Below are 20,773 nucleotides of genomic sequence, written 5' to 3' on the forward strand. Positions count from 1 at the left end.
CAAATGCAGGAAACAATCAATTAAGTAAGTTTTTTATTCCCATCCAGTTAAACTAGTAATGTTAGGTTTCAGTTGAAAAGCTCAAAATTATTTGCAAGAAACAGTAAAAGGTGATGACAAGGCTTGATGGCCGGACCCAGCACATTACCCTCCAGTGGTTACAGGTAGCCTCTCCTCTGTGTATCCGTATGTACTACCAACGTCTCTTAACTGGAAATCTTTCAGTGAGACAGTCATTTAGAGAACTCCTTCTTTCAGAACATGAGTAAGTTATTACAAGATGATTGCGTACTTATATGTATGTATGACACATCACTGACTTTTGCCACTCGTTTTCCCAAAATGTGCTGCTTCATCAACTGGATCTTTTTACTTTGCAGGTATGGGGTAATATTGTACAAAACAGGCATACCAAATAGGTACTATCAGAAATTTCTCTACTCAGAGAAAAATGTTTCAAAAGAAGGATTAACAGTTCAATTAAATAGAACAGGGTTGGACTGAAGGACTTCATTCACTTCTGGTTTTACATTCAAAATGGAAATACCAGGACAATGCAATTTATTACAAAACTATTTTCTAAAGAGTACACAGAACATCAAACCCCCATTCATTTTTCCTGGCTACTTTTCTTTCAGACCTCAACAATGCCTTCCAATGACATACCATGCAGTCTTGTACATTTTACCGTATACATACAACATGTTAGTAGCACTTGATATTCCAAAATTCACATGGGCTTATGCAAGCACACTGAACAACAGGCACCTAGGAAATTCCTCTTTTTACTTCAAAGCAATTGTGTAAAAAATACACACATTTTTGAAGTACACTATCTTCCAACATTATTTGAAAAAGCATCTCAAATATATTTAGGCTGCTATTACATAGTAATAGGTATTTGGTTATAGCTGTTGCTCTTAAGTTGAAATCGTTACACAGCTTTTCCAATCAATTAAGGTCATTTGAAAATCATATGATCTTCATATAATGTTACTAGCACTGGAACATTGATCCATTTTTAAAGCACACGAAAAAACACCAGAACCTTACGAAAAAATGCCAGAACAACCTTACAAAAACCAAACATATTATTAATGACATTTACAGAAAGTGTTTTGTAACACAGATTCCAGTCCAGTAAGTGTGCTCCAAGTAACTTTATATATATGAATGATCCGATTTGACTCAATAAGATTACTCATATGCAAAAAGTTAGTTCAGAGGCAACTCATCATTTAAAATTCCTAAGGAAGATGAGGTAATTAAACAACTGTCAGTAAAGCCCTTTCTGTGGTAAACATAAAAAAAAAATAGTTTAAACAGATGTATCAGAATTCTAGTTAACAAAGTCTTATATACTATAAAATGCATACTGTATAGTACTAATGGTGTCCTGAAAAAAAACTCTAAAGAATAGTTAAATGTATTTTTCATATGAAAAATTTCTAAATCCAGAGTTGTGCTTAATAGTGGCAAAACTCAGTCTCACTGATGAATGACTTAGTGATTTTATGTTTATTTTCTTGCGCATATTTTTATGTGTGTGTATGTATATATCTTATACTCAATAGTGGAACATCTCCATTTGTTCTGTGTTTTGCCACAATTTACACCTAAGTAACATAATGATGTAACAGAAATTAGAACTTGGCACCATTAATACTGATGCATTCACCTTGTCCTCAACCACATTGTCTCCTAGACACAATAAAGGTGTAGCCAAAGATTTATCCCGCCAATAAGATACAGTTATAGGTCCCATGAAGATTACTGACACTGAAGTACCAAATATGTACTGGCCTTGGACTTAGCAGATAACATGCCAGTTTTGAGACACATTCAAGTTGACAATAAATCAGTATCACAGTTCCAATAACAGGAAAAAATACCTTAGAGGAATTTTTGTGTTAAAACATTCCACTTTTGAGTTAGCTATTAAATGGTAATGATCATAATGGACTAGGCAGTAGGGTTTTTTGTGGCCGAGATGTGCAGACATTTTACTACAAGGCTATTTTTTTAAACTTCTGTGATTTTCAACTGCACAGTATTTCCCCCTTAAATCAATTTTGTCTTCCAAAAAAAAAAGAAAAAACTCAAAAGATGTTTTAGCAGCAACCTTCTTATGAATTATACTTGTTTTCTATATCTGCACATGCAAACACTTCCACAGCCTCCATAACTCTTCCCTTTTGTGCATAGAAAAAAAGCAATAGTTACGGGTTATGGAAAGCTAGAAAGAGCAAGGCACACTAGTTCAGTACTGCTTACTAAATTGTAGATGTATTTTTTTCTCTCCCTCTCAGAACTGTCTCAATGTTTGTCACCAGAAATTCCTTTCTGAGAAGTTTGTTAAAACGGCACCGATTTCTCAGGGTGTATGGGTTATAACTATTTTTTTCAAGCACCCTTTTGAACTTATTTCAATTTTCTGTTTTTGATGATAGTCATGCTGACAACTTTTTTTGGTCCATCAAATTCTGCAGTACAATTACATGAATTTACTTTTAATAAATTACCATCTTTGCATATATCAGTCAAACCATGAAGACTAAACACTTGCAAATAAAATGCATTATTAATTTAATTGTCACAGCCTATTTAGCTAGCTTCTATTAGTATTTGCTATAATATGCAATGTATCAGAGGGCAGAATCAAATTCAAAACATAAAGAATAAACTGATTATATTGTCCTAGAGAAATTAAAAAATAGCAAGCTTGCAAAATTATAATCAAGGCATTAATGTTTTAAATAGGTAAGAAAACTACGTAACTTAATTTATAATATGTTTATACCCAAAGTGATGGTTTAACATGCCGAAGAAGGATTTCTTTGGTTCCTAAAGCCATTAAATGGCATCAAACTCTCTCATAATAGGAAGGGAAAGGTGGAAAGGAAAGCAATGGTGGTTTGGTATTTACTGCACCAGATCACGTGGCTTAAACATCCACCACCAGTGAGGGACTGCTACTAGAAAGTTATATTGTTGTTGTAGCTCTGCCACTACTGTATGATGCTGCTCTGCATTAAGCTGAAGTGCCAGCTAAAAAGGTATTGTAGATAAGAAACATTCAAAAGATGGATGAAGAATTTTCAAAAGAAGAGAGCATGAAGTCACTCAAATATCACTTGTTTATGCTGGCCTGGGGGTAAAGCTGCAACAGCCTGCGCTATCAGATGGGGCAGGGAGGTTGCAGGCCTGAGATGGCTTCTCTGTTCCGCGGGCAGCCAGGGCTGCAAGGGCTGTGAACCTGCCACCTTGGGAGGGGTGGCAGGGGAGGGACACCCCCCCCGCCCCTCCTCCTCCTCCTCCTCGCTCCGTGCTGGAGGGCCAGCCAGAAAGCCTTTGAGGAATATGGGAAGAAATGGGGAAAATGGAAACAGCCAGAAGGCTTTCAGAAGAAACACGCAAACAAAAGCCAGCAACAACCGATTTAGATTATAGCATCCTGCTTGTTTAGGAATTCATTTCAAGACGATGATCGCTAAAAATATGCCTCTCAGGCTAAGATACTATATTTGGAAATCTATTGTATGTATCCTTTATTGCGCACATATTCACTAGGGTAACGCAAGTTATCTCTATGTTGTATTTATGATGATTATACAGTAAGTACCCCCTTGTAAAAGAACATACTGGTATTGAATGCTTCCAGTTACAAAATAAGCCACCAGAGCAAAACATTTTTTATAATTGTTGCGCTACGACAAAAGATAACCAGCATAAACTTTAATATGATATCTGCTTTGATGAAACTGTAATTGTTGTTTCGATGCATCATTCTATATTTTAGATGAAACAGAATATCTCAGAACTCTTTAAATAACCATGTGTTAGGGAAATTCTGGTTAAGCACTTTGTAGAGGAAATCTCATTAAAAATATAAGCACCACTTAAATACGTGCTTAGTCAAACATAAGGTGTGTATGGTGTGTTAATTTAAAATTCTACTCTTGGGTCACTCAGTGATTTAAGTGTGACAAACTTGTGAGGAAAGGGTCTAATGGACTACCATTTCCAGCATCTTCAACATGACCCAGAAAGAGTTTTGCAGTGTTCTCCTACAACTACTACCTATCATTTATTTTCCCCTTCTTTCATATCAAAACCAGAAAATACTCTTTATTTATGAAAGCGTACACTGAAAGAATGAGTTACAAGGCAGTAATACTTGGAACAGCATCAAGTATCCAGCAGTGAACCCTGCAGGTAGGATACCTCCATCTACCCAGACCGAAAGAGAATATGCGACCTTTTGGCAATCCAAAAACCATCCAGTTTCTAGTTGCCCCAAAAATTCAATGAAATAACAATAGCTATGCCACAATGCGCCTAATAAATCCGAGGCAAAATCTGTTCATTTGCAAACACAATGCTATTTAGTTTGTAACACACAGTTACATTTTAAACCAAGAAAAAATAACCTGCTCGCAAAAAGAGTTTGAAAATAAGTAACTGTACACAGATTGGAAAAAATAAATTAATTAGTTTTAAAAATAGTCAAAACACCAGATCTCTGTTCCTGCCCAAGAACACTGAGGAAACTTCCCTTTTGATTCCTCTGTGGCTTTGACCTCAGTGATTAACATAAATGTCAGAAAGTCATTTTATAAAGCTATGAGCATCAAGGCCAGCAAGGAGGAAAAAAAAAAAAAAGAATAAGATTTGATTTTGTACTTGGAGGGAAAGTCACAACTATGGAAATTTTGAGAAAATAATATCACCTGTCAAAAAAAACACCCAAAAAGGTGCAAATCCTAGACCTTTTACATAGAATTGCTTTCTACAGCAATTTTTCTATTGACACCCACAGACATGTCATAAGCACCATGCTGGCAGAGCACTTAAGCATGTTAGCTCCCTCTGTAGTTGGAGTTGAACTAAAAGTCCAGGTGACTTCATTCTGGATAAGCTAAGTATTCTAGATAAGGTCTCCACATATTATATAAGGTAAAATGAGGAAGAATTTTAAAGTAGTTTACCTTTCTTTGGGTGTGCCAACTCCATGCTTGCCCAGTAAATGAGTATTCAAATGCTTCTTCATCACAAACGCCACCCTACCAAACAAACAGAAAAGCCAGGAAGATTGGTTTTTTTATTAATACTTTTTTGGTTTTGTTTTTAAATACAGTATTTTTCTGTTTTGAGCATGCACTTGAACATATTTCATTAAAGGTGGACTTTTAAAAACCCCTGCTAGACTACGATTTAAATCTGGGAGTCCATTCTGTAACGACAGGTTTTCTTCAGATTGCAGTCATTTGGCTATTTTTCTTACAAATAAGTAATCACAACCATACATTGCTGATCAAAGAATGGAAAACCTGTTTCTGCTTCCCTTTGCAAATTAGAACATCTTATACGATATACTGATAATATAGTCTATTTTACCTAACTAACATTTTCTCATGTTATAAACTAATAGAGTTTTAGTTACACCTTTGAATTTATTTAAGCCTAATGGGCCCATCCTGCAACCCTTCTTCATACAAGTAGTTCCGTTGTTTTGAATGAGTAACACAAAAATACAGCAAGATGAGATGCTTTAATCACTGCTTATGTCTGGTCAAACTTCATTGTATTAATTATTTAAAGAGATATACATGGAAACAAATTAATAGCCTTAGTTATTTTATAGCTTTGTGAAAAAAAGGATGGAAAAGGTGAAGCGCATGTTCATGAATACACTTTGAGAGGAATATTGTTCAAACTGGCAAGACATTGTTCAAAGCATCAACAGCAAAATATATACTACCTGGCATTATGTTTCTACCAAACACAACACAGATAATTTACTTTTATTTTGGTGACAGACATAATGAAACAGATAGGAGCCTATCGAGTACCATTCTTCCGCTGATAAGACCATAACATCAATTTAATTATGTCATGTGACTGCTTCAAACAATTTAGATATCACACTGAAGCTTCAAACTAAAATGGTTCTCTCGGTAAGCAAAAATTTTACTGCTGCAACTTTCAGTGTGAAAAGGGCTTGCAAACATTTTTGTTAATTATGTATTACAGCTGTCCTTCATAAAGTTAATTACTAATAGCTGAAAGGCAATAGACTCTATTTGCATATGTACATGAAAGGCATGACATATGCAAAAATATGATTTTAATTAGCATTCCATGATATGAAGGGCTACAAATCAAACTGGCATGTTATAAGATTTTTAACATTAAACGCTGAATTCATCTGGACGTGTTTGCAGTAATGGACAATGGAAGGACTGTAAAACACTAGCACTATGGGGTATAAGAGCCACAAAAGCCAAGAGACAGTACTTTTCCTTTACAAATATGTTAATGTAGCTTCTCCATGTCTGAGCTACTTTGGGCACTTTCACATTATTACAGAGAATCTCTCTTGTGCATCCCTTAAGGTGTAAGAATATAATTCTGTCTTATTTAAAGGAAAGCCATTTCCTTATTTTTTTTTTTTTTTTTCAAAAAGCCATTAAAAAAAAATTCTTAAATACTTTTCCTTATACAATTTAGAAGTATGGCACCATAATCATTACAACTGTGAATAATCTATCACACTGTTACCATCATTACTATGCAAGTGTCATCAGAATTACTGTACATAGGGAAAATAATTGTAAAAAAATAAAAAAAATGTGTTCTAATAACAGCACAAGGCATTCAAAACATACTGCCCTTGCTTTTCGGCAGAAATACTAAACATTTCCACACAGCCGTGAAAGGTACCAAAGAGATTTTAATTTAGTAACACTTGTATTTCCTGTTACAAACCTCCATTCTAGCCCTTCTCTAAAAGAAAAATAAAACCAAAGATATTACTGTGAAAGGGCAATGTGCAATCGAAGTTGTAAAGGTATACTTTGCTATTTACATGGAATATAAAGATCCCAACCAGCTACACAGTATTTGTAGGGAAGTTGGGTTTTTTTTTTCCTTCTGAGCCTGTGTACTTGAAGCTTCCAAACAAAAGCTGAACATTTCTTATACCACACAACTGCAGGGGGTACACACAGACGTGCCTTTCCGCAAAATCAAAGACAAAGGCCTTGTTAATAATGTGAAGCAATTAATCTCACATTAGCTGCCTCCTCTCTGTTGTATCTAGGTTCTGAGTAACCATTTTGCTGCTGTTACACAGCACAAATAAAATGAAGACTGACTCAGTAAGCGTCTCGGCGCCTACTAACATTTTAAGCTTTTAATGTAAGGCTTGAAGACTTAAGACTTGAGGAGTGCAGAATGCCTCCGTGCAAGCCTGGAGTGCTCAGCATAGCTCAGGAACAGCTCCCCACCTTACAGAATCAGGTCTTAAAAATAAAAGCTAAGTTGATATTTTCATAAGAAATTGAGAACAAGACAAAAAAAATACTACCAGAGACAGCCCTTATTGAAACAAAAGATTTTTTTTCTTTAGAACTGAGGCAGAGTCTACACATCTTGGTTTGGATGCTGAGTTTGAGGACAACCTGGAAAAAAAAATGACAGGTGCAGGAACTATTTGTGTATGATTATCAAATACTGCAGGTGATTTTAAGAGAGGTGGAAGTGGTGTTTGCTGGCTTTACAAAACAAACACAAAAAGTGTTAACTCTGGGTTTCTACGCAATTACTGTTTTAGTAGTCAAAAAATATTGGTTTTATCTATGCCAACAACTTACCTCTGCTGACATAAATCAGTTATTTCTAAGATACTGCCAGAACTGAATAGATAGACATGACTTAGCCTTGGTCTTTTCAAATGAATCTTAAGGGAAGTCTGGCTGGCACCAGTAAGGACTCAAAGAGTGAACGCTTTCAAGATAGGTTGCCCTAATACATCTTCAAATCAAAGAGAATCTTTCTGTCAGCTGCAGTAAGCACCAATTCAGGCTTTGCTGAATTTCTCATTTCTTGTTTTTTAATTCTAGCAGAAATAGAAATGCTCAAATGCTAGAAATTAACTGGTTTCAGAAACACATCAAAAGGGAGTAAGAAAAACCCGTAATTGCCATACTCTACCGTTTCTAATACATGCAAACCAGGCCAGACTAGAAGCCTGGAACCAGTTTTACAAACTCTGATATGGACATATTCATCCCCAACCCTCACGAAGACAAGAAGTCACAGCCCAGCTGCTCTCCTGAGAGTCAGCTCTTGTAAGGCAGAAATGTCTAGTCTAGTCTATACATCCATGTCACGGTCACTGGGAGTTCCCTCCATTCGCTAGGAAGACTGCTCCTAGAAGCCTCCTCTTGCAGTGGAAAAAGGTGGGTGGGTAGCATTTCATTTGCTTGCTGTGGCATTCTGCTGGTGTAACTTTTTTGGTGATTTTCAACTACTCCGGCTCCAAACTAGCAATATCCTCCGTCATATACACTCTATGTTCAAACTTCAGGATAAATTAAAGACAAGTTGAAAAATGACACAGAGCTTTAGAATAGCATCCACACTCCCTATGGACAATTTTTTGCACAGAAACTATAAATAAAAATAACTTTCAATCATAATTATATGAGCACCTTTCCCAAAATAAGTTTGCAGAATATTCTGTTTTCAGTTTAGAAAAGTTGTGGCTTTGTAGGAACGTGTCCACTCATATTCCATGGCAGTCTTCAAATAGAACGTCTGTAACTGATTTAGGAGCCTCTGCAGACTTGTCTTTAGTTATAAAATCACATTTTAATGTACAAAAGAAACAAAGGGACTTCTAATTCTGGGAATAAAGAAACGTATTGGACAATCTTTACTTCTACTTTTTAGTCTAGTGTAATACAAGTTCTTTGGCATGTACAATGTTTATCATCGCAGTACTCAAGGAATATGAACAATCTGTCATGTATTGTCTGTTCTCTCATTTTCTCTGCAGGGAGAGAATTGTGCTCTGTGAAGTATCTTGTTTTGAGAGGGCAAAAGATTCTAGGTTTTATTATGTTTTGAATCTATAATAGCTTTTTTCTTTCTAATATGTACATCGCTGTGTTAATGAAAAGCCAAGTTAAAAAACCAAATGCACACAAACCAAAACGAGCATTCTGGACCATAAAGTCATGAAATCTACTATTTCCTGAGTGTTTACCAAGTGCTCAGCCTTGGCCTAGTTCCAAGGAAGGAGCTACATCTTACCTCTACCAGAAAGTCTCTTGAAGCCATGTCAACAGACCAGTCATCTTGTAACTGCACATAACTGCTGAGGAGGACCAGGACAAGAATTTATTTTTGTGGGACTCTACAAACAAGGTATCTAGCAGTTGAAGAGCCATTTTAAATCACTTCTCAGTGGGTACATTGCTCTCTCAACTGCTCTTGGAGAATTTATCTTACAGACAACAATGTTCAATGACGGCAGAAAAGTCTAGGAGAATAACAATGAATATCTACCCTTTATTCATATTCTCAATATCCTTTACATCTCCTTTAAACTGTTCAGAAGCTCTTTATACATGAATTTAACCCTGAGAATACAGGTAAGCTACTGCATGACATGTGCAGGCCCCAAGTACACAGGATATTTTAAAAAAGCTCCTTGAAAGCCTTTTTTTAAAAAAACAAACAAACAAAAAACCCCAAACCACACCCACAAACAAAACCGAAAAAAGCAGAATAGAATGCTGTTATTTTTAAATTGTTAGTATTTAGTACTTGGTTTTATCATAGGTTTCAGGCACTCAGAAGGGATAGAATGGTTTACCATTTTCGATAAATCGCCTGGGAGATCTGACAGCTTCAAGGAATAATAAGAAAAAGGATCTTTCAAACTTTTATTCACCATCACAGAATATGAGGAAATAATATATTATCCTGTCTGCATCAGTTTTTGTTTTCCATGATCTTTGCTTGAATTTCTATCCCTGTATCTTCACCTGAGGCAAGAAACCAGAAAACCAAGGCAAGCTGCATGGATCATGCCAAGAAGAGGGACACTACGTTCGGGCAAGTAAATAACAACATGGACTCGATGGTTCTTATTACCTGAATGAAGTGCTCTTGTTCTTTACCGTGTCTTGAAATACGCTGCAAACCCTAATTGTTTGTAGTTGAATGAGTGGTTCATATGGAGTCATGCCAACAGTTGTATCAATTAGAAAAAGAAAGAAATAGTGCAGTTTCTCAAGGAATATCATGACCCTCATATATTTCGGAATGTTCAATAAAATTTGTACATGTAATTACAGATTTTTGCACACATTTAGATTTGCACACATAAAAGTAGAACTTCATATAGTCACATCAGCACTTAGTCAAATAGTACACAAACAGTCTATGCGAACTTAAAAAACTTTAAGTTTTTTAATTCTCAAAATTATATAAAAAGTTGCTACCCAAATCTCATCTGTCTGTCAGGATTTTGTATTCAGCAGGTCAGCTTCAGGAACAAGAGTGTAGAGGAAAACGCAGAACTGCCCAGAAAGCAATGGTTTTCTATGAACAAGTAATCATTTTTTCCATGCATCAAAAGTCTAAATTCCTGGGAATTTCTTCAAGTCCATCATTCGTGGATGTTTGCTGATTCTGAAGGGTCCAGACTGGGGCGCTGATAACTCTCTCGCATGACTGCGCGCAAGGGACTCAATTTAAAAGAAAGTAACTGGCAGGGCAGAGTCTGGTGTGGAAGATATCTCGTAGTCTGAAAGGCTTCGTGCCCTTTGTGACAAGATGTCAGGTTCAAGTAAATATCTGGCAGGGCGAAGTCTAGTGTGGAAAACATCCAAATACCTGAAAAACTTCATGCCCTTTGTGACAGGACGTCAAGTCCTAGAACCCTGCATAGGAAAGCTGGGGTTTTCTGCTGACTCATTTAGCAGCCAAATGAAGCAGGTCTCATTACTTCCAGCTAACAGTTATGGTTATTCTCAAGTTTAAAAAAAAAAAAAAAAAATCAGTTTCAATAAGCTTTAAGAATTCTATCTTTCCATATATGGGAATAAGGTGAGGGGCTTCACTGCTTGACCCCATGGTTAAAGAAGGACATGGCTATTTTATGCTCCACCCTCACCAACACTCTTAATTAAACTGGAAAGTAAAACACATACACTTGGCATATGTAGCTCCTTCCTCCTCATCTTCAAGTGCAAGCAACTTGGCAGACTGGACAGAAGGTTAACAAGTCATGCGTAATCACCCAGTCTGCAATGCTGAGAGCACTGTGACCCACTGCCTTACACTCCCTGCTGACCCCATGTGTTAAAGAAGGACATGGCTATTTTATGCTCCACCCTCACCAACACTCTTAATTAAACTGGAAAGTAAAACACATACACTTGGCATATGTAGCTCCTTCCTCCTCATCTTCAAGTGCAAGCAACTTGGCAGACTGGAAAATGCAAACTTTTTCTCTTGACAAGAGAAACTGAAAGAGGCAAATGAGGACAACTTCGCCATCACTAACAAGACAAGAACCAGAGTAACATGGCAAGAGTATCATGATAATTCATGGAACCTGAAGACTAACATAAGTTTTAAATTTCTGAGAATTATTATCCTTTTTGCCTTAAGTTTGAAGGTGGGGTTTTTTTACAATTTTCCATGCAACAATCAGGTATGTTTCTCAATTATTTATTAACTTTTCACCTTTGCCATGGAGATGTTTTGTTGCTGAAGTTCAAAACCCAACATTTCAAAAAATTAATTTTACGTCAATATGCGATCCTCAGTGTAACAGACTACAACCTTCTCTTCTAAAAATACCTCATCTCATTTCTACTGTTACTTGGAATGAGCTAGCAATGAAGCCGAGGTACCCAACGAAAAAAAAATGAAGGGAGAAGACAACAACTTACATTAGTGGAACACCTGTACACAGCTTGCACCCAAGGTACACTTGAGTATCACAGCAGCTACTGTTTCTGACTTGGTTTGAACAGGATGACAGACAACAGGATTGTCAATGTGCTGTTCAATGACCTGCATAAATCTCAAGAATAATTTACTGCTATATCAGACAGATCATTATGGATGAGTTGCACACTATCAATCAATCGACTGTGTTGTTCCTGCATATTCCTGCATCTATCACCCAGAAGAGAGAGAAATCCCTCAACACATTCTTGTTGCTTTCTGCCACCAATCGGCATCCCTCAAGATGTGAAAGAATTATTAGCCACATGGCCATAAAGGAGTAGCAATGGGCACAATTACCTCCTTTTACGTATTCTGGCAGAAGAGACCTGGGTACAGAGGAAGAGAAAACTAAATAAAACAGAAAACATCCTCTACTGTTCCACTCAAGTCAGCTTGGAGAGATCGTGCCATCCAAACTGACAACAGTTTCCAGAGACCAGACACTTTGCCTCCTTAAACGAGGGAGAAAGCCATCACACTCTTTAGTGCATAACTCTCTGCTGAAAATGGGACTTAGTTACTTCAAAAGAATCTTACCATGTGGCTCAAAGCATATAGGTTGGATGGCATAACTAAACACTAGTGCATGGACAAATATTTCAGCAAATGATGCAGCATGATATTATACATAAGAAATATAGTTTGGACCATATAAAATACTGCCAATACACTTTCAGATGTGCAAGCATAAAAAGTGACAGAACAGGGCCCAAAGCATTATCCCTTTCATAATACCATAATAAAACACCATCAGAAGGTCACGTCTGCTATTTCAAGCCATAACAGCATGCAAACCAAGGGAAATAGTAGTCAGCTTAAAGTAGAAAATTTCTCTGAAAACAAGAAGTGGATCTTTCCTTACGGTACCCTATTGTTCATCTAAAATGAACAATGGAGAGTTTCAAGTGGTGGCATCCCCTCACCACCCCCGCCCTCCAAACATCAGGAATTAGGAAGGCTCTAAAATTCACAGCAAAATAGCATTTATGAATAGACTAAAAATTAATGACCAGTGAAACAGGTCAGATCAAAAAAACAAACAAAATGCAATCAACTTTAGCAAATGCATACCTTTTAATTCTCCCCAAACACCTATGCTTAGAAATGAAACTGAAGTTGTTCATGCACCATTATAATAAAATTAACAATCTACTTCAACAATATGCTGCTGCGTATTCTTCTCAAACAAAACAAAATGTAATAAAATACTTCATTTTTGTTTTAAACCTGATTTTTCCTACTGAATATGAATTGACCTACTTTCCATCTAAATATCCACAATTCTGTCATGGAGTTAAAAAAAAAAAAAAGGCTAGTAAAAAAAAGAAATAAATAGGAGATTGTTTATTATACAGTGTATTGCTAAACTGATAAACAAATGGCTCTCTACTTACTTTGTTTGCTTAATGAGCAGACTAAAAATAGCTGAACAGTGGCAAAAACTTTGAAGTCAGAAGGTGTTCACTCTGTCAGGAAATCACCTTACAAATATATGAGAAAATTAGTACCAAGAAATGTTTGTTTCAATATTCAGAGGAGTTAATGAATGTTAAGTGATAATGGTAGACAGCAGCAGTATGTAATTACATTTCTAAACACACCTTACCAAATCACTTCCAAACTAAAAGAATCACATGTTCTATTAATTTTCATTGGTTATCAAACATCTGTAACTGTCACCTCTAACAGGTGTTTGGTAATCTAACAGCTGCACAAAGTACTAAAAAAAAAAAGGAAAAAAAAAAAAGACAGAATCACAATGCGCTTTCTGTCACGCAGCTATCAACCTCTCTGTCTACCACAACACAGAACCTCTTTGCCTAAATTCTGAAATGCAACCTTAGGCTCAGTGTTGGGAGCGCCTTGCATCTAAGAGATTACCGCCAACATCCAGAAACAGGACACCACCAGAGAACATACCTGTTATGCTAAATGAGGCTGCAGGAATGCTTTAAATGTAAATGAAGGTTTACAACTGTAAGCATCCTCATCCAGAAGAGCACCTACCAACCTTGCCACCGAGAAATTGCTTATGTCCTCTCTTTTCTCACAATACGTACATCCAACATTCCCATAACTCTGGTCTCTCCCTTTTCCATTCCCTCCCTTTCTTCAGACACGGGTCTGTCTCCCTACTTGTGATCCACTCCATTTCCTAGCAAGCTCAGGACTTCAGATATAGAATTTGATGTAGTAGGCATCAGTTCCATATATCATCATCTTGCATCTGGAAAGAGACAGCAGGATGAACAGACTAATGCTTGAAGTGGGAAGTTCTTCAAAGGAGATTCAACCTTTTGGGAAAGTCAGGTGAAACACATCTCTAAGTGCCCTGCAAGGAGTTTTGAAATATCTGACTTTCTGCAGACAGTTTGTACAGAGCTTCTCAGCAATTCTAAGGAGCAAAGTCTATGTATGTTGAAAGTGCAAGAAACAGCCTGTAAAACTATCTCAAAATAAGGATGTTTCAATGAGTTTTCTTCAATCAGTTTCTACTTAAAATTAGAATGGATAGAGCCAAACAAATATACTTAATTTTAATCTTTCGTTCTTCCTGAACAAAAAGTCACTTTTGACATTGTAGCTTCTTCCTAACTGCTCAGAAATTGCACTGCAGACTGAGTTACCAGGTTCATGCAGAGCTTCTACAGGAGAAGCTATCTTGAGAGTTAAATCCTCCTCATCAAAAGAATCTACTCTTTAAAGGAAATCAAAACAAATCTAAAGATAGTTGATTGTGGGCTAGAAAACATATAGGGCCTGCAGTAGCAGTGCTACCATATATAACTCAAGTCAATCCAGCAGCTATAGTGCCTGTGGTCTTTTGCAAAGTTGCGAGGTACAAAGAAAGGAATGAGATGAATAAATTGGTCACTATCTGATGACTGAACTACTCAGAAGTCATACACAATCAGAAGGCATACACAATTTTTATTGACAGTTTACCCACAATTTGAAAACGCTGCTGGTGATAGCTGGTGGCTGGAGCTAAGATGCTGCAGTCTGTTTGATCTGTGAGAGTAGTGAGAATCTTGCCCTAGGTCTTTGCTTGACATAGAAAAGCAAGTGCTGGTTGATTTGTTTATTCCTGAGACTTTAATTCAGCTGTAAAACGTATCCTTTTTGTCTTACATCCAGGCTTTCCACAAGACTGTTTGACTTAAGGTAGAAAGCAAAATACTTCAGAATATCTGTTTGCCAAAGTAGCTGCAACTGCATAAAAATAGTAAGACTATGACAGCAGGACCTAATCTGTAACCATCAGACGTACCGTCCACATGGATGAACCTTTAACAACAGTCTGGTCAAATCACAACAGGCTGCTTCCAGCCTAGGAAAAAACAAGGTAATCCTTTGGCTCAGATTGCTTTCAATCTACAAAAAACGCATCTGGTACTTGTATACCCATAAACATGTTTGGAGCACAGGGAAAAAAGAGGACACCTACCTTGGTTCTGGCTTTCCTTGTCCAAGGGCTCTCAAGCCTGGCTATTGCTACCTCAGAGACTAAGAACCACCAAACACTGTGGCATTAGACCAAGCATATTGTATGCCTAACACTTGGCTAGTTTGTTTGATTAATGTTTGATTTTTCATTGTTAAAAGACATCATCATTAGTAGTTCAGCATAAATAAAAGCTTGGGAGTTTTCAATCTCAACTGGCATCTCAATCTCTCCAGATATTCCCATCACAGCCATCCCCAACTCTCCCCAAAAGTTGAGAGTTGCAACAACTTCCTCCTCCTACCACTGAAAGGGGAGGAGATTGGCTGAAGAAAGTAACAGGGACTGTTAGAGGAAACCATGATATGCAGACCAGAAAGACTCTTATGCACTCCACAAGTACTGCAAACCTACAAAACTCTCTCAAATTATGGCACTGAATGTAGAGTGTGCAGATGATATTAAGAGCAGCATGGAAGTCTATCCAAATGAGAATTTCAGGTGCTAACAGTGGCGTTACTCCACTTGTCCCATGAGCAAACGGTAACACCTCTCATCACTTCAACCACAGACTTAGCAGGAGAATTACTAGTCGCTAAAGCTGCCAAGTGCAAAGTCTGGTGTTTCTTAGGTTTGCCACTGATGTCCAGCAGGACTCACTTCAGACACAGAAGTCCAAAGCCAGGACTGCAGGGATTAATAGAGTACTCACCGGAGATACAATTGTTATTGAAGCAATAAAGAAAATAAAAAACCCCACCGAATTTAGAAGGATGTTTTGCACAAAAAAAAGCCATTCTTGCAGTCCAGTATGGATGTTGCATGCACTAGGTATGAAGACTGTTATCAGTCTGGGAAAACCAAAGGAACCATCAGACGAATCAGTACAGTCATCAAGATGATATCTGTGACACAGCAGAAAATGTTCTCTGGCAAAGAATATTCCAATCCCAGCCAGCAGCTGAGATTAACTGACCATTTCTGGCCACAAATCAAGCATGAGAGGGATGGGAACTTTATAGGTGTCCAATGGAATTAAGAAAAAAACACCTTTGATCTCGAGGACCTAGATATACTTACATACACATATTGAGTGTACGTATGAACAAATAAGTGAAGGAGAAATCAGTTTTGTTGCAAACAAAAGCTTATAGCATGTTATGTAAAAAAGAAAGGAAAATTGATAAATTACCTGAAAAGATGCCAGAAAAGGAAGTCAGCTTTTTCTGAGCTTGCCAACCAAGTTTCTGACGTACATTACTAACTGAATAAATTACAGGACTTCTTATTTTATATACAAAGTGACAACCTGGTCCTACAAAGAGACATAAACCATGTCTCTTTAAAAGAAAAATTACTTTCAGTCTCAACATCTTTCTGAAATGAAGCTTCAATTACAGGGCTTTTCCTTTTCTGAACCTTGCTATCATTGCAACCACATCCCCATAAAGCCTTATCTCAAGTGCTAGCATGAAATGATGGGATCCCACAGGTCCATTTTTGGTAAGAGGGGAACCTGACAGCAAAGGCGACACAGGTACCAACACACACGGTACTCCTCCATTTTATGCAGTATTGCATCATATTTTGATTTTCAGGAATGTATTCCTGTTAGAGCACTGAAATTTAATAAATATGTTCACAACTGAGGCATGGGTACACAAAACACTTACATGTCCAAATGACCACCTGAAAACACCGTATTTCCCGGAGGTCACTCGCAGCTATGGAACAGAGCATGTAACCACCGACACACAACTCTCTGCTTAGCTTTGTAATGCGATGCAAGTAAAACGGTTCTCGCTTTGGACCAAACGCAGCTCCCCACTGTTTGACTCGCAAGACCCACGTGCCACAGGACTCACTGCACTTTTGCTGTCGGAGGCCTAAGTCGTTCTGGGATGGTTTTCAGCCAAGAAAGGCCTCAAATTTTAGGCAGTTTAAGTTATTCTCTGCAAAGATTAAATACATACAAAATGCATTCTCATTTGTTATAAACAGGAATAAGCAAACAAAAAAACCAAAGGGCTGTTACGTTTCTTTACAATTTCTCAGATTAGCAGAACCCCTAAACCCATGATCTATGACACAAAATGTCTGTATCTGGACAGACCTGGAGACAGAAATAGTCTGATCAGCGTGCAACTTTTATACTACTGAATAGTAGGCAAGGCTATGTGCAACACATAGCTGAATGGATTGATGGACTTGATTTTATAAAGAGTTACAAACAAAATAGTCCAAAATATTAACCAATAAACACATGCCTGGGTGGAAATGCCCTATTATAAAATTACTGTAAAGATCCTCAAACTGTTCAGGGGGGAAAAAAGTCCAATTTTCCACATAACCTGACAGTGCAGAGTTTTCTGATAATAAAATCCAAGGAACCTGTAAACCCAAGGCTCTAATTTTCTTATGGTGACTGTGTAATATTTTGCAAAGTAAAATTGACTGAGATGGAAGCTATTTTGCATGGTACAGTGGCGATGGCTAACAAATGAGAGTTTTGTGGGCTGAATGTTAGTCCCCTGCCTCATCTGCCACCCCTAATGACAGCAGCCACCTGCTGTTTTATTGTCACAGCTGGAGCCGGTTCACACTCCTTGGTGCTGAGCTCTGCCCATGAGCGCCAAGCTCTCGCCTCGCCTCATTACTTTGATGAACTTTTTATGGTCAGCACCCATGAAGACCTCATCTAGGACTATACAACCTAGATCGGCTTCAGGGAGTGCTTCCAGCTAGCATGAGGTGATAATACACAGTGACACCACGGCTGCTACTGCCTGTCACTTAGTCAAGCCACTGTACTATACTTCTGGCTCTACAGGGCCCTCAACAGGTAAAATGCCATGAAATTCTCCTACATAATAAAGTTCACTCTCTCTTTTTCACATTGCAATATAGAGCTCATATCCTACTAGCAAAATTTAGCTTTTCAAAGATAGATATTAAAATAAAAGTATCATGCTGTTTACTACATATAACTACAGACAAGAAATTTCTACATTCCCTAGACATAAACCTGCTGCCTTCCTAAAAAAATATCCTGACATTAAAGAAAGCAGCCATGAAAACCATATTACGGCTTGATTAACACCACCAAATAGGAAAAAAACCCAAACAATAATTACATGCATTTTAGAAGAGAAGGACCGTTTTAACTTAAAGAACAAAAAGCACAGAAACAAAAATCAAGCCAGTCAAATCAAATTATTACCCAAATGAATCCACAGTGGAGAATGATATATGCAACTACCCTCCCCTACACCCCCCCGACACGCTTACACGTTTCTTACATATGGTAATATATCAAATCAAGATAACAACGAAGCAAAGCTTTTTACATCTTTTTACTTAATCGGAGCAGTCTGTTACTATTTTCTGCTAATTTAAAAGCAAATATAATCATCCATTCCTTTTCAAAGTCTTTTTGTACTAACAAACACTCCAAATCTCCTGAGCCTGTATACATTTTTAAACTTCATCATAATTTTTTTTATTGACGCATTTAGAGCAAACTGTTTTATGCTCGATCACTGAAATTTAACCCCAGGTTTACTTTCAGCAGTAGAATAATCTTTTTGGTGTCAACAGAGCTTTACATTTGCCCATATTTACATATATCATTAAGATTAATATATGTGCTATTAATAATAATTTCATTAACATTCTGAAATCATCAAATAACATTTTGACTTTTGAATGGCTGTAGGCTATTACTAGCCTAAAAACCAGAACATTTTCAGTATTCATTGTGTAGCAATCCAGCTGATCAGTTTTGACAAATTCATGCAATGTTATAAGCCATTAAACTTCATTTAGTTTCATTTAAAAATTCCACCTAAAAATAAAAAGCAACTGTCTTTTTTGTACAGACAGTACGATTTCCAATAAATAACAGCTCCCAGGATCCTCCAAAAAGAAACTGTTTTTTTTTTTATTTTATTGAAACGTTTTTAAATTTCTCATAAATAGAGTTTTTGAAATAATACTATTGAGACCACTGACCTAGCAAGAGTTGAACACCTCTAATGTGGTATGGTGCAATTTAGCTCCTCCTGAAGAGGGACAGTGCTGTGGACACCCTGCGCTTCACATAAGACCCCTACGACAGGTGGAACCTTAAAAATGTTGCTGAGCACAGACGTTATTCTACATTTCTGAGAATCTACTTACGCAAGCCCTTCTTTATTAGCATTTTTTAAGTGTGACCTAAACTGCAGCTGAAGAGCCAGAAAAAAATAATGATTCGGCAAAGGTTTCCGTTCTGCTAAAAGCTGAGCACCTCCCATACAGTCCTGAAAAGTATTCAAGAGGACACTGGAGGACACAGAACCTCACGTAATGAGGGCCTAAAATGTATGAACAATCCCGTTAAATATAAATGACACCAATTTCTCTACCAATACAATTTCAACCAGCGCTTGTCTTCTGCACAACGAGTTCAACAAGAGAACTTCTTGTGAAGCACAGTGACATATTGATCACAGCCTTTGAAGAGTCCAACAACGGAAGAGAAAATTGCTTTTAGAAGAAAAAGGAATTCTCTTCTTTTGACTAGATGACGTATCTGTCAAACGCATAATTGTAGGACTCATTTCGTACCCTTACAAATAAAATAACAAAGATGCAGCAGATCAGTACGGGGTAAGACATTATGAAGTGGACAAACTGCCTCAGTGGAACAATCAATGGTTTCAGTAGAACAATCTCATAATGGTGCTGGTAATTAAATAACAATGTCTGAGAGATTTTTTTCCTTTTTTTTTCTTTTTTTTTTTAAAAACAGTAGTGCATCAGCTGTAGTATGCCTATTGCATGCTTTGTGATATGACACACTTAATCCATCTAAAAAAGTTTCTCTTTTATCAATCTCTAACCCATAACAAAGCTCTAAAGCCACAATTAGCTAGGTATTTATTCTCCTTCTATAAAGGAATTTGTTAAAGGATGCCTGGCTATCCAGGCTAGCTATATTTGCTCACTGCCTTACAAGAAGTAGCCTGCATGCATGTATAAATATTTGGAAATATTCTTCCTTTGCAACACTGTGTTGCCTTGGCATTATGACTGTGTTTTAGAGTTGTATTCTAAAATATAACTTCAATTTACCCAGCACTTACAGTTCACTGGTCTGTAATTCTTAATATCCCTCTATTTTCCACCAATTTTAATTTTAGTCGCTATTATCTAAAGTTCATTTTCCGTGCCCTTTCAATTGTGATTTTTTTCCAGTGTGACAACAAACATCAGTGCCATTTCTGATGGTGACTTTTATTGAAATAAGAAAAACCAAACTTTTAAAAGAGAAGCTATCAGAAAATCATCAGACAGTAACAACTTGTGGTTAGTATCAAGATGAGCTGCATGTGAACAGACAGTCTGGAGGTGACAGGATTTGTATTCAATTACTAATCCCCTGAGCCATTCAGCCCCCTGAACGATAAATTTCTATAAGCTGATCCCTTAACCCATCACCAGCTGGTCATGCTACTGCATTCCAACAGTAAC

At 37.1% G+C, this 20,773-nt stretch overlaps 1 protein-coding gene across 1 annotated transcript in view; it reads right to left on the reverse strand.

Annotated features, from left to right (window-relative positions):
• ZNF407 (zinc finger protein 407) overlaps nt 1-20,773 on the reverse strand; it is a 350,859-nt gene that overhangs the window by 212,366 nt on the left and 117,720 nt on the right. Inside the window, exon 5 of the mRNA XM_009276673.1 lies at nt 4,989-5,063. Coding sequence (XP_009274948.1) covers nt 4,989-5,063 — 75 coding nt within the window. The remainder of the gene's footprint in view (nt 1-4,988; nt 5,064-20,773) is intronic.

Source organism: Aptenodytes forsteri, unplaced genomic scaffold (genome assembly GCF_000699145.1).
Source record: "Aptenodytes forsteri isolate BGI_AS27 unplaced genomic scaffold, ASM69914v1 Scaffold97, whole genome shotgun sequence".
Lineage (NCBI taxonomy): Eukaryota > Metazoa > Chordata > Aves > Sphenisciformes > Spheniscidae > Aptenodytes > Aptenodytes forsteri.